Raw genomic sequence first — 27778 nt, 5'->3', positions numbered from 1 at the left:
CGTTGTAGCGGCTACAACAACCCCGCCCAGATCGGTTGGTATCTCAGTCGTTGTCGTCAAGTTCCACTAACGGCAACCCTAGGAAGCGTGCAGCTTCTGCGGGGTTTGCCCATAAGGACAAGGTCGTTAGGGATGTCGGGTTTGCCGGGCATGCGAAGAGATGTTTCGAGTCATGTGGGGTCTCTCCGCATGCCGGACATTCGTTAGGCACATCCTCATTCAGCCTACTCAAGTAGGAGTTTAACCTGCTGCAGTAGCCGGAGCGAAGTTGTGCAAGTGTAGTGCGCGTCTCCCGAGGCAGATGAAGCTCCGTCTCGTCGATGTCGTCATGAAACTTGGTGAGGATGTTGGGGGAGGCCTCCTCAACATGAATTGTTCACTCTCACAATATAATTGCTAATAGTATTGTAGCAATTACAACAACAACGAAATTCCTTATACTTTCGCTGAAATTTCGATTGGTTCGGTTTTGGAAAGCCCACCCCAAAATATAATTGATAAGTGGCATATTTTAAAAAAATTAGGGGGTGATAGTGGACATTATTTAACAACAAATTGCTAAAATACTATTAGCAATTATATTGTGAAAGTGAACAATTCATGTTGAAGAGGCCTCCCCCAACATCCTCACCAAGTTTCATGACGAAATTCCTTATACTTTCGCTGAAATTTCGATTGGTTCCGTTTTGGAAAGCCCACCCATGAATATTAAACAAAATTAAAAGTGTAAATACTAAAGATTAAAAAGTTGAGCTATTCAAATTACGAGAAATGTATGTGGCGTACGTTTGGGAGAGTGAGCCTTTTTACTCCAGAATGCGTGTGCAGTGGCTCTCATTGCTATACGTGTATTAGTAAGATTTGTTGCCCCCTTCCCGTGTGCTTATGATTTTCCCCTGATCAAGCCCGCGAAATGGGCTCGCTTGCCCATACGGGCAAAAAAGCCCATACGGGCAAAAGTGCCCATGTCTGAATAAGACTATACTGCACGGTGTGGTGCGTGACGAACGCTAAGCCAGCACCATTATCTCGCTCGCGATCTCGACGGTGCACGTTGTATCCGGCACAATTCAACAATGTTGCGTTGCTGTGCAACATCGTCTCTTGCACCGCAGCTATCAATATACCATGCCTTCCCATGAAAACGGTTATCTCCTCGATCTTGCTCTGAAGTCCGTTACATTTAAATTGCAGGAGCTTCATGTGGTTCGGGAGACGTGTTGTTCAGCCTCATTGTGTAAGTCGCAAATTAGGCTAAATTGTACGACTCGACAACATTGGCATTGTCTACTGTCGTGCTGAAATAAATAAACGACGAAAATTGTCGAAAATTGTACAGTGCTGTCAAGTTTTTCCGTTTTAATACACTAGTCGAGTGGAAATTTTAGGCAATGACGTGAAATTTTCGATACGATTCGACTCTCGAAAAACGACTTGCATTCGACACGACTCGCGCAATGAGGGTGATTATGCGGGGTGTAAGAGATGTGTGTGCCGTGCCGCCATTGGCTTTGTGCGCTGCTGTGAAGGTTGCCGCCCTGTGGTGGTAGTGGGTGGCGTTGCAATTGGGGTTTGCGATCGAGCGGCGCAACGGGTTCCTCGTAGTTCCTCGTCCAAGCTCGCGTGGAGCGCAGACCTAAACATGCCCTAAAGTGGCACCAGCCAAGGCAGGTGTTGCCTTTGACTGATGTCACGTTACGGAATATCCTGGTCTGACATACCGTGCAGATTGTAGGAGGAACCAGGAGTTGTTAGCGGCGGCGTATGGGTGGTTGTTCGGTTGTGTCTGTTGTGTGGTCTGTCGTGGTTGTGGTGTGGTCTATTGTATTGTTGTGTTGTTGTGTTGTCGTGCTGTGGTGTTTGTGTTGAGCTGCTCAGATGGACTGGGATTAGCCGTGAAGGCTCCTTTGTTTGAGCAGCATGGGGCCACAAGTGATGTGGTCCACTGCCGATGGGTCCGTAGTCCTGAGCAGACTCTGAGGTGTCTCCACCCGCCGCAAGCATTGCACTGAGGTGGAGTTGTGGTGTAGTCGTCTCTGGCATACACAGCAGGTGTAGGCCCTGGGTTTGACTCGATGCCAGCCCTGAGCAGAAGAATACGTAGCAAATGTAGCCCTATGGGCGAACAACTTCTGAGATACTTAGCCGACCTAAACGGGGTTAGTTACGAAGAAAAAAATCAGGAGAAGAATGTGTAGCTATAGGAACCTAAATAAATCAATTGTAATAGACGTTCCCACGACAGTCGGGTCTACGTAACCGGAACGACCCAGATTTATATCTGGCCAAGGACTGTCACTCCAGCAACACTCCCCAAAAAGTCTTTGGGGAATTTGTATGCTGCTACAACAACAACAACAACAATTGTAAGAGACAACTACCTACTTCCGTTGATAAAAGATTGCTTGGAATACCTTGGTGAGAACAAAATGTTTACAGACATCAAATCAGGGTTTTATCAAATTAAAATGGCCGAAGAATCTATTAAATATACCTCGTTCGTAATACCTAATGGCCAGTACGAGTTCTTAAGAATGCCTTTTGGACTTAAGAATGGGCCAACTATTTTCCANTGTGTTGTTGTGTTGTCGTGCTGTGGTGTTTGTGTTGAGCTGCTCAGATGGACTGGGATTAGCCGTGAAGGCTCCTTTGTTTGAGCAGCATGGGGCCACAAGTGATGTGGTCCACTGCCGATGGGTCCGTAGTCCTGAGCAGACTCTGAGGTGTCTCCACCCGCCGCAAGCATTGCACTGAGGTGGAGTTGTGGTGTAGTCGTCTCTGGCATACACAGCAGGTGTAGGCCCTGGGTTTGACTCGATGCCAGCCCTGAGCAGAAGAATACGTAGCAAATGTAGCCCTATGGGCGAACAACTTCTGAGATACTTAGCCGACCTAAACGGGGTTAGTTACGAAGAAAAAAATCAGGAGAAGAATGTGTAGCTATAGGAACCTAAATAAATCAATTGTAAGAGACGTTCCCACGACAGTCGGGTCTACGTAACCGGAACGACCCAGATTTATATCTGGCCAAGGACTGTCACTCCAGCAACACTCCCCAAAAAGTCTTTGGGGAATTTGTATGCTGCTACAACAACAACAACAACAATTGTAAGAGACAACTACCTACTTCCGTTGATAAAAGATTGCTTGGAATACCTTGGTGAGAACAAAATGTTTACAGACATCAAATCAGGGTTTTATCAAATTAAAATGGCCGAAGAATCTATTAAATATACCTCGTTCGTAATACCTAATGGCCAGTACGAGTTCTTAAGAATGCCTTTTGGACTTAAGAATGGGCCAACTATTTTCCAAAGATTCATCGCAAAAATTTTGAAGAAATTTATAGGAAGAAACGAAATAATAGTTCATATGGACGATATTATAATTGGGAGTAAAAGTATGACTGATTACCTTAATTTACTTCAGAGTACTAGAGAAACCAGCGACACACGGCCTCCAAATAAATCTTAGGAAATGTAAATTCGTATACAACGGAATTGTACACCTCGGATACAATGTATCGGAAACCGGCATAATACCTTCCGAACACCACATAAAAGCTATAACAAATTTTACGGTCCCCAAAAGTCAGCGAGAGTCGCAATCGTTCATAGCGTTGTGCTCATATTTAAGAAAATTCGTAGAATCTTTTTCAGTACTGGGCCGTCCGCTTTATAACTTGCTGAAGAAAAACACAAAGTTCGAATTCGACAACGAATGTAGGGAAACTTTTGAAAAACTAAAAAACAAATTAGTATCGAGCCCAGTACTAGCAATATACAGAGTGTCCCAGAACTCAACGTCAAGCCGAAATGGGGTGACAGGATTGATTGTAACCATCATGAGAAAAATCAGGAAAAGAATCTATCCCAAGCAGTTTGAAAATTATGGACATCTAAGAAAAACCTAGAAATTTGGTCAAACTGGTACCATTTTTCAGTGGTTGTGGTTAATTTTTATTATTTTTGTTCATTTAAACTTTGGAACCTTAACCCTAAATAACATTTCTAGAACCTAGGTCAAAAATAATAACACAATTGCCCCAAGTTTTCTAGAATTAATAAATTTAACAAATTGTTAAACTATGAATTTAAAAGTCTTATAATTTGTCGACTTTGAAAGGGCCTCCTTTAAATAAAATGTACTAAAGTGCCTTGGCAAGTGCTATTAAAAGTTCGGGCATATAATCAGGATTGTAAAATGGAACAATACTTGTTAGTTTCATACTAAAAAAACGAGTAAAAAAATAAAAACCTCAAGTAACCCGATTTTTGCTAACCCATTTACTCAGTTCAAATGTTTTTTATTCGCACAAGCTCTTGGTAGGTTATTAATTTTACGGCAAAATGATGAGAGAGATGGATAGTGAACATGTTTGCCATGATCGAGCGAGACTGATAGTGACGCCACGCAGTGAGACGGAGATGCGTCATTTAAACGCGTGCGAATGAAACAGATACAGTCGCCATACCAAGCAAATGGCTACGCTACCAGTCTGACGCTGTAACGGCAACACTGCAGTTAGTACGTTTCGCTCATTCGTCTACAGCGCACCTTTCCGTATTCGCTTGTGTTGATTTAGTACTGACAACTTTGGCTGTTTGGTCTTGGATTTTTGTGAATTGGACTTGTTGATTACATACCGGCAACTTTGGCTTCTCTCTTTTGGAATTGGACTTTTGTGTTGGCATCCTTGTTATCTACCATGCCTACGCGCTACACTTCACAAGAATATGCGAACATGCACCTCATTTATGGAGAATGCAGATGCAACGCAAGTGCGGCCGCTAGACTTTATCGGGAAAGATATCCAAATTTAGAGCGCTATCCGGATCACCGCGTGTTTGTTAATGTGCACCGTTCACTCACAGAGGGCGGGCAGTTCCCGAACCAAATACGGGCTGGAGGTAGAGCTCGCTTTCGTTACAAGGAAGAAGTGTTGCAAGAGGTCGCAGATGATACAAGTATTTCCGTTCGTGGAATTGAAGAAAGAACGGGAATACCCAAAAGCACAGCACCTCGTATTTTATAAAGGGCATCCACTCTCGAGGATATGCCCGGCTAATAAGTAGATCTTTTTTAAGAAGATGTAGGGCGTGTATTGAGGCTGATGGTAAACAATTTGCACATTTATTGTAATAAAAAATGTTATTTCCCTACCTGACTTTTATTCCAATAAACCTAAACTAAACTAGGTAAAGATTTTTCATTATTTTATTAATTTTACTTTCTTTTGTTCGTTCGCTCATGGCAAACATTTCCACTATCCATCTCTCTCATCATTTTGCCGTAAAATTCAGAACCTACCAAGAGCTTGTGCGAATAAGAAACATTTGAACTGAGTAAAATGGGTTAGCAAAAATCGGGTTACTTGAAGTTTTGATTTTTTTACTCGTTTTTTTTTAGTATGAAACTAACAAGTATTGTACCATTTTACAATCCTGATTAAATGCGCGGACTTTTAATGGCACTTGCCAAGGCACTTAAGTACATTTTTTTTTAAAGGAGGGCCTTTCAAAGTCGACAAATTATAAAAATTTTAAATTCATAGCATAACAAATAGTCTTAATGGTAGAAAACTTGGGGCAATTGTGTCATTATTTTTGACTTAGGTTCTAGAAATGTTATTTAGGGTTAAGGTTCCAAAGTTTAAATGAACAAAAATAATACAAATTAACCACAATAACTGAAAAATGTTTACAGTTTGACCAAATTTCTAGGTTTTTCTTAAATGCCCATAATTTTCAAACTGCAAGGGATAGATTTTTTTTCTGCTTTTTCTCATGATGGTTACAATCAATCCTGTCACCCCGTTTCGGCTTGACGTTGAGTTCTGGGACACCCTGTATAACAAAGAAACAGAGTTACACAGTGACGCAAGCATTCATGGGTTTGGGGCGATTCCATTACAGAAATAAAATGATGGTCATGGTAGCCACTTTTCCAAAAGAACTTCCGAAGCAGAAAGCAGATACCACAGCTTCGAATTAGAAACTTTAGCAGTAATCTATGCACTACGCCGATTATATTTAGAGGGGATTAAATTTAAAGTAATAACTTATTGTAATTCTCTTACCCTAACGCTTAGCAAAAATTAGTAAACAGCCGAATAGTAAGATGGGCGCTAGATTTGGAGAATTACAACTACACGACATCACACCGAGCAGGCACAAAAATGCCACATGTAGATGCACTTAGTAGAGTTGAACTAGACCACGAAAACTTACTCGCGGTAATAGACAGTGAAAATATAGATTTTCAATTACAAATAATGCAGTTCAGAGATCAAAACATAGTGAGTTTGAAAAACAAGTTAGAAAATGAGAATATGGAAAATTTTATGGTGGAAAACGGCGTCGTACTCAACAAAGACTAAGATGTCCGGCAGCTATACGTTCCCAAAGAACTAGCAAAAGAGATTATTAGAACTATTCATGAATAGCTAGGACATAAGGTGTCGAAAAATCTTACCAAACAATTAAAGACAACTTTTGGTTCCCGGACATGAAAAATAAAATAAGCCACTTTAAGCAAATTGCATAAAATGCATTATATATTCAGCCCATAATAGACCAAACGAAGTATGTGAAGTTATACAAAGAATTAACAACAAGCACTGAGGAAGTTACTGCCGTACTTAATAAATACCTTGAATATTACAGCCGACCACATAGTTGCATAACAGACAGAGGTAGTTGCTTACATCGACACAGTTTGAAGATTATTTAGTAGACAAAAACATTACTCATGTTAAGGTAGCAGTACATTCGCCCTAAGCGAATGGGCAAGTAGAAAGAGTTAACCGAAGCCTAGTAGGAATGCTAGCTAAACTCAGTGATCCGATACAACATGCCAACTGGGTAAAGCAACTAGCAAAAATTGAACTCGCTATAAATAACTCAGTAAATAGATCAATTGTAACAACTCCAAGCCATGCCCTATTTGGTGTGTAACAAAGAGGCGAAATATTAGACAAACTTACTGAATACTTAGACGAATACACTCCCACGTCAGGCGGTTCTACGTACCGTAATGTATGCAATGCTTGCGAGGGGTGGAGTCACCTCAGAGTCTGCTCAGGATTACGAACATATCGGCAGTGGACCAGATCGTATGTGGCCCCCTGCTGCTCAAACAGCAGCCTCCACGGCTAACCCCACTCCACCTGAGCATCCCCACACAAACACCACAGCACAACAACATAACAACACAATAGACCACACCACAACTACGACAGACCACAGAACTCACAACCCCACCACCACCCACACGCCGCCGCCAACAACTCTTGGTTCCTCCTACAATCTGCACTAAATGTCAGACCAGGATATTCCGTAATGTGACAGCAGTCAAGTGCAATACCTGCCTTGGCTGGTGCCACTTTAGGGCATGTTCAGGTCTGCGCACCACGCGAGATTGGACGAGGAACTTCGAGGGCCCGTGTTGTGCTGCATGGTCGCAAACCTCAACTGCGACGCCACCCACTACCACCACAGGGCGGCAAACCTCAGCAGCGCACACAGCCAATAACGTCACGGCCACACACATCTCACACCCCGCATCACCACACGTCTCCCGAACCACATGAAGGTCCTTCAATTTAACTGTAACGGGCTTCAGAGCAAGATCGAGGAGATAACCGCCTTAATGGGAAGGCATGGTATATTGATTACTGCGGTCCAAGAGACGAAGTTGCACAGCAATTCAACATTGTTGAATTGTGGCGGGTACAACGTGCACCGTCGAGATCGCGAGCGAGATAATGGTGGTGGCTTAGCGTTCATCACGCNCACCACCACCCACACGCCGCCGCCAACAACTCTTGGTTCCTCCTACAATCTGCACTAAATGTCAGACCAGGATATTCCGTAATGTGACAGCAGTCAAGTGCAATACCTGCCTTGGCTGGTGCCACTTTAGGGCATGTTCAGGTCTGCGCACCACGCGAGATTGGACGAGGAACTTCGAGGGCCCGTGTTGTGCTGCATGGTCGNATATTCCGTAATGTGACATCAGTCAAGTGCAACACCTGCCTTGGCTGGTGCCACTTTAGGGCATGTTCAGGTCTGCGCACCACGCGAGATTGGACGAGGAACTTCGAGGGCCCGTGTTGTGCTGCATGGTCGCAAACCTCAACTGCGACGCCACCCACTACCACCACAGGGCGGCAAACCTCAGCAGCGCACACAGCCAATAACGTCACGGCCACACACATCTCACACCCCGCATCACCACACGTCTCCCGAACCACATGAAGGTCCTTCAATTTAACTGTAACGGGCTTCAGAGCAAGATCGAGGAGATAACCGCCTTAATGGGAAGGCATGGTATATTGATTACTGCGGTCCAAGAGACGAAGTTGCACAGCAATTCAACATTGTTGAATTGTGGCGGGTACAACGTGCACCGTCGAGATCGCGAGCGAGATAATGGTGGTGGCTTAGCGTTCATCACGCACCACACCGTGCGGGATCGTCTCATCGAAGCAGACCTCGACCGCAGGGATACCACCCTAGAATGTCAAGGCTTTGCTATCCGGTCAGGCGAAGTTGAGATGNACCCTAGAATGTCAAGGCTTTGCTATCCGGTCAGGCGATGTTGAGATGGAAATATTTAACGTGTACATACCCCCTGTCACCTGCTGCCCGGCAGGATATCACCCTGACAGGTGCGGTCCTCAGAGGTGAAAACCGTATGGTAGTAGGTGACTTTAATGCGCACCCCGATCTTCCGCACTGAAGCCTGTCAAACGATCGTAGGGGAACTGACTTGGCTGAGCAGATAGACGATTCGACATTCTGCACAATGAACGACAACGCACCCACCTGGATTATGGGCAGCTGCTGCAGCTCGCCAGTAATAACAATAGTCAGCGCTGATCTGATAAACAGCATATCATGGCGACCTAGGCTGACTTTGGCATCAGACCATCTGCCCATAGTCATCTCGATCGATAAACCAACCGACGGAACACCGGACCTATATCAACTTTTCTAAAGCTAATTGGAAAGGCTTCGCGGAATTTACTAAAAACCCCTTCGCTGCTCTCCCCACACCAACCGACGACCACCTTGGTGAACGTAAGTTCCGCAGGTCTGTCACCGCTGCTGCAGCTCGCTTCGTACCGGCAGGATGTATTACGAACCCACGTCCAAGTTTCCCTGACGAAACGGCTGTTCTACCCGATGAGCGTGACAGCCTTCGTCAGGCCGATCCTGGAGATCCCCGTATCAGGGATCTCAACGCGGAGATTCGGTACCTAGTGAACGCATATAAGCGGAAGAAGTGGGAAGAGCATCTGAAGACCTGTAACTTCACCTCTGGTGTGAGTAAGCTTTGGTCAACCGTGAGGTCTCTGTACAATCCGACGAAGCACGACGACAAAATCGAGATAGACTTTGGTGACCACGCTTCGTCGGACCCGGAGCGATGCACGAGCTATTTTAGCCAAACGTCGAGTGACCATAAGGTTGCACAAAATACGAAAACCCAGTGCGCCTCTTGTTTTCACCAGCGGTGAGGTAAGGGTAGCCATCGGGAAGGCGAAAGCCTCCAAAGCCATTGGACCCGAGGGAATATGGATGTTGATGCTGAAAAATTTGGGTCCTGCGGGAGTAGCATACCTAACGGAGGTCCTCAACCGGTCTATGGCCACTCTCGTCATTCCAGACATCTGGAAAATGGGGAGATGGGTCCCACTGCTCAATCCGGGGAAACCAGCCAACAAAAGAGAGTCTTATCGCCCGATAACTCTCCTTTCCCCGGTAGCGAAGACACTCGAGGCCCTGCTGCCCCCGTATATTGCGAACCACCTGGCCCCAGCGAAGCATCAGCATGGGTTCCGTAAAGTGCATAGCATAACAACAGCACTTAAAGCCATAAACACTCAAATAACTCGTGGCCTAAACCGAAACCGCCCCTGTGAGAGAACTATTCTAGTAGCGTTGGACCTGTCCAAGGCGTTCGACACTGTCAGTCATTCAACGCTACTAGAAGATATAGAGGACTCCTCACTCCCACAGGGACTCAAACGGTGGTCGGCGAATTAAATGAGTGGTCGACACTCGTCAGTAATTTTCAGAGACAAAACTAGCAAGCCACGTAAAATTAAACAGGGGGTACCACAGGGTGTTGTCCTGTCCTCGCTACTGTTTAATTATTACATCTCAAAGCTACCTCAACCACCAGAGGGTGTTAATATTGTCTCGTATGCTGACGATTGTTCGATGATGGCGTCTGGGAATGAAATCGATGACTTGTGCTCGAAAGTAAACGGTTATCTCGCCGAACTTTCTCGATTCTTCACTGCAAGGAGCCTTGCCCTATCCCCTGCGAAATCCTCAGCAACCCTTTTCAACACCTGGACGAAGGAGGTCAGACTGCAACTGGGTATTCACGTGGATGGCGTAACAATACCGACGGTGAATAACCCCAAAATACTCGGAGTAACATTCGACAGCCGGCTCTCCTTCTCTGCGCCCGCAACCGCTATTNAAGTCGCTATCCGGCAGTACTTGGGGCAAAGACAAAGAAACGTTGCTGGCAACATACAAGGCAATAGGCCGGCCGGTTTTAAACTACGCAGCACCAGTGTGGTCGCTGGGGACTAGTAGGACGCAGGATGAAGCTACAGACAACACAGAACACCGCACTCAGGACAGCGACTGGATGCCTCCTGATGTCGCTAGAACACCACCTTCATGACGAGGCAAAAATGCTCACAGTCAAGGAGCATAACTTAATGCTCTGCAAGCAGTTTATGATTGGGAGCCACAGATGTGGTCACCCAAACAGACAGCTGCTTGCAGAGGAGCCCTCGCCTAGGCACGTCAGGAGACATCTATACGAACTGACGGACGAAGTCCAGAGGTTCATTAAGCAGCCTCTGGACCCGTCATCATACCGACTGGCCCTGAACGGCATTCACAGGGAGTCAGTCTCAAGTTATGTAGACTCTAGACCTGAGAATGCACACAACCACCGGACATTGACGAGACGGACAAGAACCACAATAGCCCAACCTCGCTCTGGCTACTGCAGCAGGTTAAACCCATACCTGAGCAGACTGAACGCGGATGTGCCAAATGAGTGTCCGGCATGCGGAGAGACCCCTCATGACTCGAAACATCTCTTCGCATGCCCGGAAAACCCGACAACCCTAACGGCGTTGTTCCTGTGGAGCGACCACGAAGAGGCTGCACGCTTCTTAGGGCTGCCGTTAGAGGAACTCGACGACAACGACTGAGATATCAACCGATCTAGGCGGGGTTGTTGTAGCCGCTACAACAACAACAATAGCAGCTACTACAGGCAAGTACAGCAACTTTTGATGGAATAGCCGCAAAAGCTCTTTCTCTTGAATTCGCTAGGTTGAACGCTAAAGAGCTGAACACGCGAGTGGCAAATATCAGTGAGGGCGGTACTCCAGATATCAACAAAATTTCGAAGTTCAAGAAAGGGAAACGCCCAACCTATCATCAAAGCCCTTCAAGATTAATTAGAAAGAACTGGGTATGGAATGCCTGTGCATCCGCTGTGGGAGGTCTAACCACATAACAAAAGAGTGCCGCGTCAACAAGTCGAACCTGTGGTGCTCCCACTGTAACAAGTACGGACACGTCGACAAAGTGTGCATTTCAACTCGCCTTGGGAAAAGTAAGTCAACTAAAAAGGTACACCAGATTTAAAGCATCGACTACGACGTTTGCAGGATTACTAATTGTTTAAGTGACTTATGCATGTCCCGCATAAACAAAGAACAGCGAACACACACACGCACTTGTATATTAAACTCCCGCCCAAAACCAAGTGCAGCGAATAAACACACGCACTTGTGCTTAAAAATAATTCGTTCGTTCTTCATTGGGTATGCATTTTTTAATGCACTTCTCAACTGCCGCAGAACAAAACTTACTAAAGTAGTTAATTGCTGGCACTCCAAATCATGCTCAACAAACTCGCTTGATGCTTCACAACTCCTCCGTAGTTGTCTCACGGGGCTCTGTATTGCTGTCGGCATACAGTGGTGGTACAAGAGCTACCATTGGCCACAGCGCCTACCCAATTTTCTAACTTAAATAAATAACCGGTGCTCAACACTCCCGCTTGACGCACACCCCAAAAACTCTTATAGAGTTTAAGCGGCAAAGCCACAGCGCTACAAGCCGTAGGGACTGCATGACTTACAACCATGCAGAGGTGGTAACTGATGGTTATCATCGGCCCCGACGCCTACCCAAAACATTTTTGCTTTAATAAATTTTTATGCAAATACATTCATCCTGGTCCTGCCCTCTCACTGAGTTATGCTTGGTCCTTCGAGCCGGATACTCGCGGCTTATTTTACATCTGCTAGACGACAAGTCGTCTAGGGGGGCCAGGATGTTTAAGCGACTTATGCATGTCCCGCATAAACAGCGAACACACACACGCACTTGTATATTGCACTCCCGCCAAAAACCAAGTGCAGCGAATAAACGCACTTGTGCTTAAAAATAATTCGTTCGTTCTTCATTGGGTATGCATTTTTTAATGCACTTCTCAACTGCCGCAGAACAAAACTTACTAAAGTAGTTAATTGCTGGCACTCCAAATCATGCTCAACAAACTCGCTTGATGCTTCACAACTCCTCCGTAGTTGTCTCACGGGGCTCTGTATTGCTGTCGGCATACAGTGGTGGTACAAGAGCTACCATTGGCCACAGCGCCTACCCAATTTTCTAACTTAAATAAATAACCGGTGCTCAACACTCCCGCTTGACGCACACCCCCAAAAACTTATAGAGTTTAAGCGGCAAAGCCACAGCGCTACAAGCCGTACGGACTCTGCATGACTTACAACCATGCAGAGGTGGTAACTGATGGTTATCATTGGCCCCGACGCCTACCCAAAACATTTTTGCTTTGATAAATTTTTCTGCAAATACATTCATCCTGGTCCTGCCCTCTCACTGAGTTATTCGCTAATAGGCGTCGAGATGTACTGCAAGTTTCCAGATCAGAGCGTCTCTGTCAAGTGCAATGCTTGCGAGGGGTGGAGTCACCTTAGAGTCTGCTCTGGACTACGGACACATCGGCAGTGGACCACGTCTTTTGTGACCCCCTGTTGCTCTAACAGAGCAGCCTCCACGGCTAACCCTAGTCCACCTGAGCAGTCCCATCCGAACACCACAGTACATCAACGTAACACAATAGATTACACCACAACCGCTAACAGAGCAGCCTCCGCGGCTAACCCTAGTCCACCTGAGCAGTCCCTCACAAACACAACAGCACAACAACATAACACAATAGACCACACCACAAAACTGCAGTTGCTCTTGTGTGGTGCATTGATATTTTCCACGTCTGTTACTAGACGAATTCATAATAAAATGAAATAAAATTTCCTATTATAAAATTACTTACTTTTCCGGCGTTTCGTAATCCATTGCTGTGGTGTATTTTATTTAAAATAAATACCGTCTGTTGCAGTGGAAACAGCTGTTTTACCATAGAGAAACTTTCGCCGCAATTGGCAAATAAAACTAAGTTTTCGCTTGTCATTATTGACTGTGCATACCTATGACAACAGTTGATGACACGATAATGACAATTGAACTGTGACAACTGACTGTGATAACACACGAATAGGGCTGTTAGACTTTTGTTATACCGACGTGTAAAAGTTTTCCGTTTTACAATAAAATAGCAAGTGTATACAAATAAGGCACGTCTAATTTCTACAATGCATCCATTATAGGGGGAAAATGAACAACATCATCAGCAAAAAAAATCTCAAAAATCAACGGTAGTTTACAGCCACTTAAAACTCGTACTTTATCATACTGAAATTGAGTGAGCTACAAAACTGCATACTCAAAAAACTTTGCTTAAAAGTTTAAAATTTTGGTGAAAATTTGTCGAATTTTCCTAAATTTTGTAAGAATTTGGAATCATTAATTTACATGCCATTTGATGCAGAATGAACTATATTCCAAATTATGAACCATTTTAACAAGCTCGAGGCCCAGCAATTAAATGAAACGCAAATCTTCGTTCTATTGATATTTTAAATGTCGATATTTCGGCCTCAATCTGAGGTCATCTTCAGGAACTCTTGATTGTGCCTGGTCGACTGGTTGCTGGGCCTCAAGCTTGTTAAAAATGGTTCATCATTTAAAATTCAAAGGCCAAAAACAAAAACAAAAAATTAACTATATTTCTATTAAAAATTAACGAACAAAATTTATTACGAAAAAGATTACAAATATTAAAAAAACACTGTATGTAAGATCATCTCATGAAGTCTAACTGACATACTAGCGAAGATGTGTAAAATAGAAGTAAAACCCTCCCTGTTTGCCATGTAACGGTAGTTTTTGAAAAGGTGAAAAAACTATATTTAATACGTGTTCCGGGTATTAAATGTTCGGCTTCGCCGAAATTAGACTTTTCTTTTTGTTTTTTTTTTTTAACAAGAGCAGTAAGAAGTTAATTCACTTCAACTAAAATTTTAAGTTGCTCGGAGCTAATTTTGGAACACATCATCCAAGATTTTCGTGAACAGAAAATGCTTCACTGAGAGCATTATTATTGAGCTAGAAAACCAAAACAAAAGCGTTAATTTGGATTTTTTTGCAATACAATTTAGGGTGGTATTATCACTTGCGAAGCGAATGATTTTAGCGAAGCGAACGGTTTGGCGAAGCGAAATAAAGGACAGAGAAGGCATTAAACATGTTCGCGATGCAAAGAACTTCCACAAGCTGGTAAAATATAACACTCTTAATGCATATTTAAGTTGCGTCCGCCAATCCATTCGCTTCGCCAAACCGTCCGCTTCGCCAAATTCATTCGCTTCACAAGTGATAATACCGCCCTTAATTATTTTATAATTTAAATATGTATATTTTTCTTTATTCAGTGTGATATAAATTTTTATGCAGAGATCTATGTGATATATTTTGCAATGCAACTTAAATGCTAATCTAGGGCAGAGTACGAATATGAAGCTCTTCAATTCCATCAATGGTACCCTAACTTCGTGTGCTCAAATCTTCACGAAAGTTTTAACGTGCTATGTACCTAAAATAAAGTAATTTACACAAAACAAATCAACGCGCTGCTCAGTCATACAAAGCAGCAGTATTGATTGAGTATGCAATAGTTGGCGTTCAACGCAGTCTCTGCTCTGAACTACTGTGCATCGCTCAGTAGGGCTGACTTCCAAAACGTATTAATGCAATGTTTGGAAACTTCTTTTTGGTTGTTGTTGTTTCCGACAGGGTGGGTGTATGATGTATTATGGAACGAATTTCCGTCATCCCTTGTCAAATTTGGTTTGGAGATAAACCGGTTTCGGCGTTGTGCCATCTTCAGTGTCATTTTTCGTTCGTCGTTTATCTCCAAACCAAATTTGACAAGGGTTTGGAAACTGTTATACTGCGGTATTCAAACTGTTTGTATATGCAGAGTTGCGACACATTGCAACCATATACATTGCATATTTTAAATATTCAAAATAGCAATGAAAAATTTTTCTGAAATTTACATTTTTAAAACACCAATGGTAACCAATAACAAACGAAGCACCAACATTGTTTCTGATGCACTGATAACTTTTCTTATGCGTTTTGGAAAAGTATCCATAGTCAATATTTTGTAGCTCGGCGCTATGGAATATTATACTTTGTACGTATGCAAAGCAATTGACGTTTTGGAAGTCAGCCTAGATTACACATTGTTAACAATTTTTATCAAACTTTTTAGGAGTAACTGCCAAGAGTAGAATGTAATGTACAATGTTCGTAGTACATGCATATTTTTACGGATCTTACAAAAATTATTTATTATTGCAGCCATCCAGTAGTAGTCGTAGTGCGGAGTTACTGGGTAGTCAGACCTCAATTTGCTTTCCCACACAATTAAAAAACAAGAATGTATCGAATAAAAGAATGACATCTAGTGAATACCATATAAATGAATGCACACCTAACACAAACCTTCATATCGCGATGAGGAAACTAAATAAAAAGGATCCAATTACCAAAAAAAAGGCATTGGAAGAATTGATAGACGATATAAATTACGCTAGTCTTGAAGAGGTGGGACAAATCTTATCATTGTGGTCTAAAATCTACCTCGATCTTGCCCACAATCCGGCTCATAACGTACGGGAGCTAACACAGGAGGTACAGAAAGTGTTAGCATTGAAATGTAAACGTATGATGGCGCCTTACTTGAAACAGTTGGTACCAGTTTGGCTATTTTCTCAGTTTGATAATTATGCTCCTGCTGCCAAAATTGCCCGTTCAAGTTTTTATGACATTTTTAATGCTAAATCCAATCGTATTCAAGAAGTTTGCTTGCACTGCCAGCTTGAGATTCTGGATCATATACAGGACATTCTTTCGTGGCCGCCAAAAAAATTTGATAAGCAAAGCACAGAAGATAGCAGTCTTTATCACAACTTGATTTATGGGAGTCTTGAGATGCTTGCCTTTTTCACTAAACATACTAAGATCACGGAGCTTTCTTCTAAATCCCATATAATATTGCGTATAATACTCGAGCATGAAAACTTTTGGAACTATGGAAAACGTGGCTCTAACATGTTAAGGTTAGTAATATACATACTATTAAATATTTTTATACGAGTATCCGGGGGTTCACAATGTTTCTCAACGATAGTGTCATAATGGAAAACTTTAAAGCTTTTACAAGTGTTTAGGTGATTTACAACAACAACCAAACATTTTTCAACGCTTTAAAATCTACTCTATGAAAATAAGACGGTTATGACGCAAGAATGGTAGAGAACAAGATTGCGCCAATCGAGCAGAGAGCAACTGGGTGTGTCGTTACATTGTTATGAGAATGAGAGTTTAAAGAATAATTTTATAGAATAAAAGGAAGAAGCGAACAAGTGGTTCGAAAAAGGGATGTAAAACTAGGTAGACTTGTAATCACTCTTCAGCTTCTTAAATTTGAACGCACGTTCGGTACAAGCACATTATTTAAGGTACACTTGGAACGTGGCGAAATAACTTATCGGGAAATTTTCTCTTATTTTCAAAGACATTTCAACCAGAGACCATGCTTCGACCGTTGTCTCGTATGTAATGCAGCGTTTTTGCTGCATTTAAAATGCAACATTTAGCACTTTCGAACATATGTTTTCGAAGAGCGTTCATGCTATCGCATTTAGCAAATGTACATTTACGCGAGTTCGAAATCGTATGCTTTTAACAAACAGCCTTGTTCCATTCGCTTATTCAGATCCGTATCTACTACGATCAATTCTCACGCAGAAGATAATGTGCAAAAAACCTACAGGAAAGGAAAAAAATAAATTTTAAACCAAAAATTCAATACAAAAACTTGAATTGTTTTAACCATAACCGAACATTTGTTTGTGTATATATTCATTTGTCGTTGCTGTCAATTAAAATTTCCTCACTTAATTAGGAAACAAAACAAACAGAGATGATCAGAAATTCATCCAGATTTCTATCAGCATCACATCGATGTTCAATTTGCGTAAATTTTCTTTATCCAAATAATGTAAAATAATAAATGTAATCTCAATCGGCGATCACTGAAACGCAGCTAGCCACTGTATACGCGAAGAAGCAATGTTGCCACTTTTTCTAATTAAACCATGTTCGAATCGTGGACATTTTGGAAGATCACAGGGTTGCCTTTAGCATTTAGATTCTTAATGCTAAAACGGAGTTGCATTTAGTTACATTTAGGTGACGGATTTTGTATGGATAAATGTACATTTAGAGTAGCATTTAGAGCTAAGTGCGCTAAATGTGCTTTTACAAGTAAGCAAAAACAGCCCATAACATTGTGCTCATAGAAATTCGTGTTGCCGCAACCGTCGCACAGTGTTTCGACTATATGGAGGCAGGTGGAAAAAAGTAATGGCGACAGTTACTAAAGTAAACCAGTTGGGCTTAGAGAGGCAAAAGTAAAAGTCATAAATATAAAAATTCACTTCATTTACTCACCCCTCTTCTCCACTAACGCTACATTTCACAAAAAAAAATATCGACATAAGTTTAGTTACCTTTGGCGCTGAACCCATTAAAGAAAATGTTTCTTTTCTAACTGTAATCAATATTTTAAGTGTCGTGGAATATTCAGGTGAAAGTATTTATGATTTATTTGGAATTTTTCTTCTTAAAGAATTTACTTTGAAATGTATCTGAAATTATGTCTTGAAATTAGACGTATGATTAAGACAATTGTATGTAGTTTTCGAATATATAATTAGATCTTTTCGTGCGACTTTGCAAATATATGTCATTTTATTTTTCTTAATTTTGGATTTTCAACATCTTTTTGCGTAATTTCGCTAATAAATTTTTCGAACAATGGAAAAATCTCACCAAACATTGATGGAAAGGAGAATATATACGCCTATGCAATTTTTAAGTATAAACTTTGTTTCCTGAGAGTGGAAAGCAGGAACCAAAAATTAACCGAAATTCCATAACATTTGCCTGGGCCCATATATTTCGCCAGCTGTAGACGTTATAGTCATCCGATCTTCCCCATATTTTATATTTAGATTTCTCTAATAAAATAGAGAGTACAAAATAAATTTCATCGAAATCGGAGGAAATTTTTTCTTCCGCCCACAAGAGCTACCAAATTTCATAATTCCGTATTCCTAAGTTAAGTTAGAGTACATGCCAAGTTTCAGCGAAATCGGAGCAGGTTAACTATTGTTTCCGTCTGCCTCCATATAGTCGGAACACTGTGTGTCGCCCGAAAATCAAAATATTTTGATATATTGTGTTGATTTTAGCGTCGGTTGCAAGGCGAATTTATATAAGGTGGTGTTGTTTCATCAGCTGTGAGTAGCGTTTGATTGTCAAAATTTTGTATTTCGTTAGTGAGTGAGTGAAAACGTGAGAGTGTTTGCATTTTCTGTCGCCCATTTTCATTCGGGGAAGAATAGCTGAAATTTGACAATGGCCCGCTAAAAGCAAAAACAAAATACAAATAATTGTTGTATTTTCTCAATCGATACCACCTTATATGTATTCGCCTTGGTCGGTTGCCTCGTGTGTGTCGTTGTGTAGTGAGTTTATTGGCTTAGTTCATTGAAAACAATTGGGCTGAAAAGTTGTTTTGGTAGAAAACCAAATTTTCTTCCGTATCTTCATTTCATAACAGAGCACACACTACTGAGGTTGCCGCAATGGTTGCCTCATTTGTATTGAAGAAAAACAAGTTGCGTCAACACGTATCAAAATAATTTGTGTTGATTGCCGTGTCGGTTGCCTCCTGTTTATCGTTGTGTATTGAGTTTATTGGCTTAACTCATTGAAAACAGTTGAGCTGAAACGGTGTTTTGATAGAAAACCAAATTTTCTTCCGTATCTTCATTTCATAACAGAGCACACACTACTGAGGTTGCCGCAATTGTTGCCTCTATGGTTGCCTCGTGTATATTGAAGAAGAAAACCAGGTTGCCTCAACACGTTGCTTCAACGGTTGCCCCGTGTGTAGTCAGCCTGACGATTATAAGAAATAATAAAATTAAATATTGCTGTATAATTATTACTGAACAATGGAAAGCGGTTTTGGTCTCCTGAGACTAAAATCGTTAGACTAAAAACTTTTTCATCTTCTAATAATTATCTGGGACTTTTATTTTTTTCGTCTCACGGGACGATCATTTTACGATCGTTCTATTTTCAAAAATGATGTTTTACTTTTATGTGGTGTTAGGTAGGTTAGGTTAGGTTAGGTTAGGTTAGAGTGGCTGTCCGCGCAGACCGCTTATCACACGTGGGCTGGAAAAGCCCGTTGTGATACCACTGGTCAAAGTCATTTGTTTCTTTCGCTCCCTTAGTACCGAGTGCATTTTATATAGCACAAAAAGTCGAGGACGTTCGCCGAGTCNGTCAAAGTCATTTGTTTCTTTCGCTCCCTTAGTACCGAGTGCATTTTATAAGCACAAAAAGTCGAGGACGTTCGCCGAGTCCAAGTCGGCCAAACAATCTAGAAAGNCTCTATGGTTGCCTCGTGTATATTGAAGAAGAAAACCAGGTTGCCTCAACACGTTGCTTCAACGGTTGCCCCGTGTGTAGTCAGCCTGACGATTATAAGAAATAATAAAATTAAATATTGCTGTATAATTATTACTGAACAATGGAAAGCGGTTTTGGTCTCCTGAGACTAAAATCGTTAGACTAAAAACTTTTTCATCTTCTAATAATTATCTGGGACTTTTATTTTTTTCGTCTCACGGGACGATCATTTTACGATGGAAATTATTTACGTGTTCTCATAATAATTAAATGGAACTTCTATTTTTTCGTCTCGTGTGACGTTAAATATTTAACGCCGNTTATCTGGGACTTTTATTTTTTTCGTCTCACGGGACGATCATTTTACGATCGTTCTATTTTCAAAAATGATGTNTTTTCGTCTCGTGTGACGTTAAATATTTAACGCCGCGATTGTTCATGTCATCAAATCTGTATCGTTCGTTCGATTTTCAAAAATGATGCTTTACTTTTATGTGGTGTTAGGTAGGTTAGGTTAGGTTAGGTTAGGTTAGAGTGGCTGTCCGCGCAGACCGCTTATCACACGTGGGCTGGAAAAGCCCGTTGTGATACCACTGGTCAAAGTCATTTGTTTCTTTCGCTCCCTTAGTACCGAGTGCATTTTATAAGCACAAAAAGTCGAGGACGTTCGCCGAGTCCAAGTCGGCCAAACAATCTAGAAAGTGGCCAGGGAGGGACAATGGCAGAGATAGTGTTCGATGTTCCCACCTCTTCCCCGTCTCTGCAACTGCGGCAAAAATCGTTGGTTGGATATCATAACTTTTTTCCGTGTGTGCCCATCAGGCAGTGTCCGGTGATTACCCTGACTACTAATCTGAGATAGGAGCGGTCCAGCCTAGTAAGAGCTATGGATCGCCTTATATCAATTTTTGGCCAAATTTGCCTGGTAGTATGGCAGGTGGTTTCCACAGCCCACCAGGTATTTACCTCCTCGATGAGTTCAGCCGCAATGGTGGTGTTTTTGCAGGTTACAGGTATGCCCGCATTCTGAGCAGAATTGACTTCAAATATTTCCTTCCCCTTCCTTGCCAGCTCGTCGGCTAGGCAGTTGCCAGGAATGTCCCTATGTCGAGGGAACCATACAACAATCAAGGAGCATTTTGATACCAGCAGGTTGAGTCTTCCTGCATTCTATGGTTACTATGGACGTTGTTCTGTTAGATTTGAGAGATTTGATAGCAGTCTGGATGAATAGATGACAATAGGCCGTCCTGGAGAGGCGGAGGTTATGAGCCAACGAGCCGCCTCCATTATGGCGTTTAGCTCTGCTTGAAAGACGCTACAATGGTCCGGTAAGCGAAAACTGAGGTTTAGCCCAAGTCCTTCGAAGTAAATGCCCCTACCCATGTAAAAATAAAATTTATACGGTTACTGAACACTCTATGTAAAAGTTTTAAAGTGTGGTCCCGCCCTAAGTTAAGATACACTGAACTGTACGCGTGTTGTGAATAAAAATCACTTTGGTATTTGCACATGTAAGTGGACGGACGCCTTTAATTTTCAACAAGTTAAAGCTGAAATTAGTCAAGAACGCAGAAAGTATACTTAAACGCAGTTTGTATACTCAGAATTTTTGTAGATTACTGGAGCCCTCAGTTTTGCTTACTACAGTGGGCATACCTAAAGAATACCGACTCTTGAGCTAGAGAAAAAAGAAAACGTGGACGTGGTGCACCCCTTTCTGCTGAGTTTAATGGTAAACTTTTGTTTGGTGCAAATTGACAGGGGCGGCGTTAGGGGGGGCTAAACGTGGAATTTCCAAGATTTTCAAAAGCATATATTTTGAAAACTATTGAACCGATTTTATGGACACAGTTGGAAAGGTAATTGAAGGACCTTTCATTCAATATGTATATCTATCTATATAATGCAAACATATTTTGAAAACCAACCATAAAACATTGATTTGCTCGGATAGCCTCAGCGTCATTAAAGCGCTGACTATGAAAAGTGGTAACGTATTTAACTTCATTTTCGGCAATACTAATCTCACCAAGCCGCTAAAAATTCTCTAGGTATCAGGGCATGCTGGTATACTGGGAAACGAATTGGCTGACATCGCAGCGAAAGAAGCTGCACGCCTTCCTCTAATCTACGAGCGTCGATGTATAGATACAGCAATCATTTCATGTTAGTCCGCTAAACAATCTGTAACAAAGTCAGCTGAGTGGAACTTCGCTCGCAACTTTTTAAGGGTTCACAACACAGCACTATCAAGATCGAACTATAATCCCAACTTTTACCGTGAGGAATGTGTTACACTTGCTAGAGTCAGACTTGGAACAACGCTATTTTCCACTAAACACCACTACACCAGAATGGACACACTCAATTGTACCTCTTGTTTGGTCAAATTGGACATTGAACACATCCTTTTTCATTGCCCAATATCCAGAACTCTCCATCCATCTAAAGCTCTGGACTGCAGCACAAGCGAAAGCATCACAATCGTCTATCGGCCCACAACAACATCGTTCAATGCATCTGATAGACAAAGGGTTATTCATCGCCGGTGCACCATGACCTAGTTGTCCACCTGCACCCCACAATATTTTATAAATGCATTTATAAAATATTAAATAAATAAATAAATATTTTGAGAAAAAGTAAAAAAACGAAACTATGGCAATTTTCTTTACAAAATGTATGTTTTTCGTAAAAAATACGTAATTAACTATATTAACAAATATGTTTATCGGAAAGTCCATAAAAAATACCTTTAATTTGGCGTATAATTTTATATAGTTAGGTTTAAGTACAACTGCCAGCAGTGCAATAAAACAACTGTATTAATGTTATATGTTCTCTGCAAAAGGTGTTCAGCCCCTTTTATTTGGCAACACAGAAAGAAGAATTCTACGTAGTGAGGGTTATAATTCCTAAGCGCGGCCGAAGGCCGCCTACGCAAAAAGGTGTTCTCTGCAAAAGGTGTTCTGCCCCTTTTCTTTGGCAGCACAGAAAGGAGAATTCTACGATGTGAGGGTTATAATCCGTAAGCGCGGCCGAAGGCCGCCTACACAGAAAGGTGTTCTCTCCAAAAAGTGTTAAGTCCTTTTTATTTGGCAACACAGAATGAAGAATTCTACATAGTGGGGGTTATAATCCCTAAGCGCGGCCGAAGGCCGCCTACGCATAAAGAAATTCTACGCAAAAATACTGTGGATAGCGTAGCTTGATTAATTATCCATTTAGTTCTACAACTCAATCTTATAACAAATAAAGTGATTAAAAAAATGGTTTGTATATATTTCTTTAGTACTTTTTTAATTTTAATTCAATTTTTGTAAAAACTAAAGAGAGTAAGATTTTCTATAGCGTGATTTCTTATTCCAAATTTTCGCCTGCGGCGCTTTTCCTTTTTCATATAAAACTATATTTTTATATATATTTAGTCAAATATGATGTCCACAAGAATTTTTTGCTACAAGTCATATATCAAATTAACGGCATTTTTGTGCTCTTTCTGATAAACATATCTGTTAATATAGTTAATTACGTATTTTTTTTTTAAAGAAAAACATACATTTTTATAAAAAAAAATTGCCATAATTTCGTTTTTTACCTTTTCTCGCCAGTCACCGACTATCATTCAAAGCGAACAGACGTCTTTTCTCTCGCAGTGATTGGTTGTGCTTACTTGTGTGTTAACATTCCGTTAATCGCGTAATCTACTTTGTGCTCATATTTGTTTTTCTTCGACTAATTAATATTGTGCCAAACCACGTGATAGATACCAAACTACTTACATTTTAGTTCTGTTATCATGGCCCCGGGGCCCCCGGATAGGTCGCCAAATAGATTCTCTGCTTTAGCAGATTTTCTAGACATCCCAACCAAAAAGAAAAGAAAACCTAACTCAAATACCGACATTTTTCCAAAAACTACTCTTACACACCTAATCCTAAATTTATATTAATTTCTTCACCAGACAACAACGTGTCACTTTCTAAACTCAGTCCATTTGCTATCAAAAAATGCATTGAAGCCGTTTCAACTGAAGTCTACTCCATATCCCAACTCCGCGACGGCAATCTTCTTGTGCTAACGCGCAACCCGCAAGTCGCAGAGAAATTCTTGAAAATAAAAACCTTTTTTAACCTATGTCTAGTAAACGTCAAACTTCATGATACCTTAAACTCCGTAAAAGGTGTTATTTATGCCCCTTGCTTAAAGCACGTGGACGAAGAGGAAATAATCAATGAAATGAAAGACCAACACGTCACAGGCGTCTACAAATTTTCTAAGATAATAAAAGGCGAACGAACAATTACTGGCCAAATGGTCCTTACTTTCGATCTATACCGTCTCCCTGAGACAGTCGACGTTGCTTGGTATAAGGTTAAGGTGCAACCCTACATCCCCAGCCCAATGAGATGTAAAATATGCCAAAAATTGGGGCATACCATCAAACGTTGTGAACGCAACCCGATGTGCTTCATCTGCAGCCTTCCTCCACACGACCCAGAAGATTGCACTAGAATCCAATGAGCTAACTGTGAGGAAGAACATCCTTCCTCTGACAAGAACTGCAGTAAGTTTAAAGAGGCTAAAGAAATTCTGAAAATCCAAACCTTAGAAAAATGCAGTGTGGGCGAAGCCCGACGAAAATACAAAAGCACTGTACGCCTCCCCCCACTTCGCGGCCCTTATTCAGACATAGTCAGGGAAAATGAAACTAACCCTTCTTCAAATGCAGTATCGAAAGATACCGCCACAACATCACCACAAAACCAAAATTCCAATAATCTAGAGTCATCCATCATAACAGAAGCAACCACATTAGTAGTACCTCAAAACCAACAAAAAGAACAACCACCTAAAGAACAACCACTTAAACAACAACAACCAACAACCTCAAACAACGCCAACTTTAGCCTGGCATCAAAAAATCCAAATCCAGTTGCGCTACCTAGCTCAACTAGTCAAACCAACCAAACAACAATGTCACCAATATCTCTTTTTACCCAAACCCTCCTAAAAAACAATGATTATTTTATAAAAAGCGTCGAAAATCTCGACAATCCTACAAATCTCTCTGCAGACGACCTTCAGCATTAATATTTATATTCTCTCCTTGTAAAGTCACCTTTCAAACGTGGAGAATCTTTATTTTTTCATCATGAACCTGAATATTCTACAATGGAATATGAAAGGTTATTACAATAACTTCTCAGAATTACAAATTCTGATCAAGCAACACAACCCAAGTATAATCTCAATACAAGAAACACACTGTAGCTTCAACTCTACACCAACTTTTCCAAACAATTACACTAACTACTTTACAAGCACACCAACTAACACAACATCCAAGCAGGGTGTTGGTATGATGATAAAAAACCACATTCCACATAAAAGGATTAACATCAACTCTCCTCTTCAGGTTGTTATAATAGAAGTTGATTAAACATCAAATTCACGGTAGCGTCCCTATATCTACCACCTAGTCAGCAATTTAGTAGTAGGGATCTTACAGATATTTTCTGCGCAATAAACACTCCGCTAATAGTACTTGGCGACTTCAATGGATGGAGCCATTTATGGGGATCAAGCACCACCAACCACCGCGGACTCACTATTGAAAATGCTTTAAGACTGTCTGACCTATGCGTCTTGTATGATGGTAGGCCGACTCATTTTTCCACCCATTCCACCTTCTCCCACGTTGACATCTCCCTATGCTCACCTTCCTTATTTCCTTTAATAACATGGCAAATTCTCGATGACCTCCACCATAGTGACCACTTTCCCATAATTTTGAAGTTTACACATAATCCTAACACCCCTCAACGAACAAAGGTTCCTCCAAAATTCCTATTGGACTTCGCCGACTGGCCAAAATATTCCAATCATGTCGACATTGAGCTTGAACAAAGGGCAAAATCGAGATCTCCAAACGTAGAGGCTGCAAACATATCCAAAGCAATCCGCTCCGCCGCCAACCTTCATATTCCACAAGCGTCTAATTCTCCTAGAACCCATGTTCCATGGTGGAATAAAGACCTTTCTATCCTCAGGACAGAAAAGATGAAAGCCTGGTACAAGTTCAAAAACAACCAAACTTCCGAAAACCTTATAAACTTCAAAAAGCTGAACGCAAAGTTCAGAAAAGAAATGAAAACCCAAAAAAGAGCTAGCTTCGAAAAGTTCACAGAATCCATATCCCCCTCCTCATCCGTCCCTGAAATATGGAACAAAATAAATACGCTCTGCCACCGAAGCCCACACAACCCCATCGTCGCCATAAAAACCAACAACACCACTTCCTCAGACCCTACTGTGATTGCCAACCAGTTTGGATCAGTATGGTCCACCTATTCATCTGACAGCAATTTTCCTAATAATTTTACAATAGAAAAAGACATGGTCTTAAATCAGATATCCCCACTTAATGAAGTACATCCATCAGCAGCCCTTATCGAAAAACAAATCTGTGAAATCGAATTATCTATGTGCACTGCCAAAGCAAAAGGAAAAACACCCGGCTTCGACCGTATTTCCTACAAGATGATTAACGAGCTATCCGCAATAGGGAAATCTCGACTTTTACACCTATATAACAGTATATTCGAAACGGGCATTATTCCACAGAATTGGAAAATAGCAACCATAATACCTATCCGTAAGCCGAATAAAAACCCCCTCACTACCGATGGATAGCGTCCGATATCACTACTTTCTTGTTTATCAAAAACACTTGAGCGGATAATAGCGAACCGAATTGCGTGGCTTATCGAGACACAGCAACTAATAAACCCCAACCAGGTTGCTTTCAGAGCAAATAGAGGCTGCACTAGCAACCACGTCTCCATTCTGTCACTGGATTTCGAAAAAGCATTTGACCGAATCGGGTCACACATAATTCTTCGGCGGCTTCATTCTTGGGGAGTTGGCCCCAAAATCTTGCAAGTTCATAAAATCCTTTTTAAGCAATAGAAAATTCCGGGTAAGGATCCAAAATGTATTTTCCAACATATATCCCTTAAGCAATGGAATCCCACAGGGCTCTCCGCTTTCAGTCATTCTCTTTAATATTGCCTTTAACGAAATCAGCGACATTATAAAATCCTACAATCGAGTCGATCACTGCCTGTATGCTGACGACGTCTATATTCTCTGTAAAAGTAACGACAATGAAGAAACCAATTTAATTATCAAAAATATAGTAAAAGATATACTGGAATGGTCTGACCAGTCCGGAGCCAGGATATCATTAGAAAAAACAAAAAATTTTCACATTTGTAGAAAACGTTCATGCGACTTTTTCAACCGTAGATTATCTATAAATCATGATTCAATTATTAAAGGTTTTGTAAGTAGCTTTTTTCTAAAATTTGGCACTCCCACCCACAGGGATGGTTTATGGAAGCAGGGGAAAAAGGGGAAGAATTCAATCACACTTCCTAAAATGGGAGCTAAATTCCATAAAAAGGTGTGGATAATAGTGAATGGTGGTATTTTAAAACAAAAACGAATTTGATTTAATTATTTAATTTAAACAAGCTTATTTGCATCGAATATAACCCCCGATTGTTATTGAAAATAAATATTTCTATGTATATACCAAACTTGCGTACGTCAGATAGCGCATAACTCGAGAATGGATGGTCCACTTTCAGCTTTTTTTTTTGTTGTATTTGTTTGCCAGATGATGGATATGAAGAAGCTATTTGTTTGTGGAAAATATGCAGTATTTATTAAACAAA

At 41.3% G+C, this 27778-nt stretch overlaps 1 protein-coding gene across 1 annotated transcript in view; it reads left to right on the top strand.

Annotated features, from left to right (window-relative positions):
- Positions 1–25130, top strand: part of LOC108368662 (E3 ubiquitin-protein ligase listerin-like) — a 26454-nt gene extending 1324 nt beyond the window's left edge. The window contains exons 2-4 of the mRNA XM_017623550.1: positions 15843–16607; positions 24246–24447; positions 24769–25130. Coding sequence (XP_017479039.1) covers positions 15843–16607; positions 24246–24447; positions 24769–25130 — 1329 coding nt within the window. The remainder of the gene's footprint in view (positions 1–15842; positions 16608–24245; positions 24448–24768) is intronic.
- Positions 25131–27778: the final 2648 nt, after the last annotated feature.

The sequence above is a fragment of the Rhagoletis zephyria genome, unplaced genomic scaffold, assembly GCF_001687245.7.
Source record: "Rhagoletis zephyria isolate East Lansing unplaced genomic scaffold, Rhagoletis_zephyria_1.1 Rzeph_scaffold_03242, whole genome shotgun sequence".
NCBI lineage: Eukaryota > Metazoa > Arthropoda > Insecta > Diptera > Tephritidae > Rhagoletis > Rhagoletis zephyria.
The sequence above is the reverse complement of the archived record's forward strand: the minus strand, read 5'-3'. Positions and strand labels throughout refer to the sequence as shown.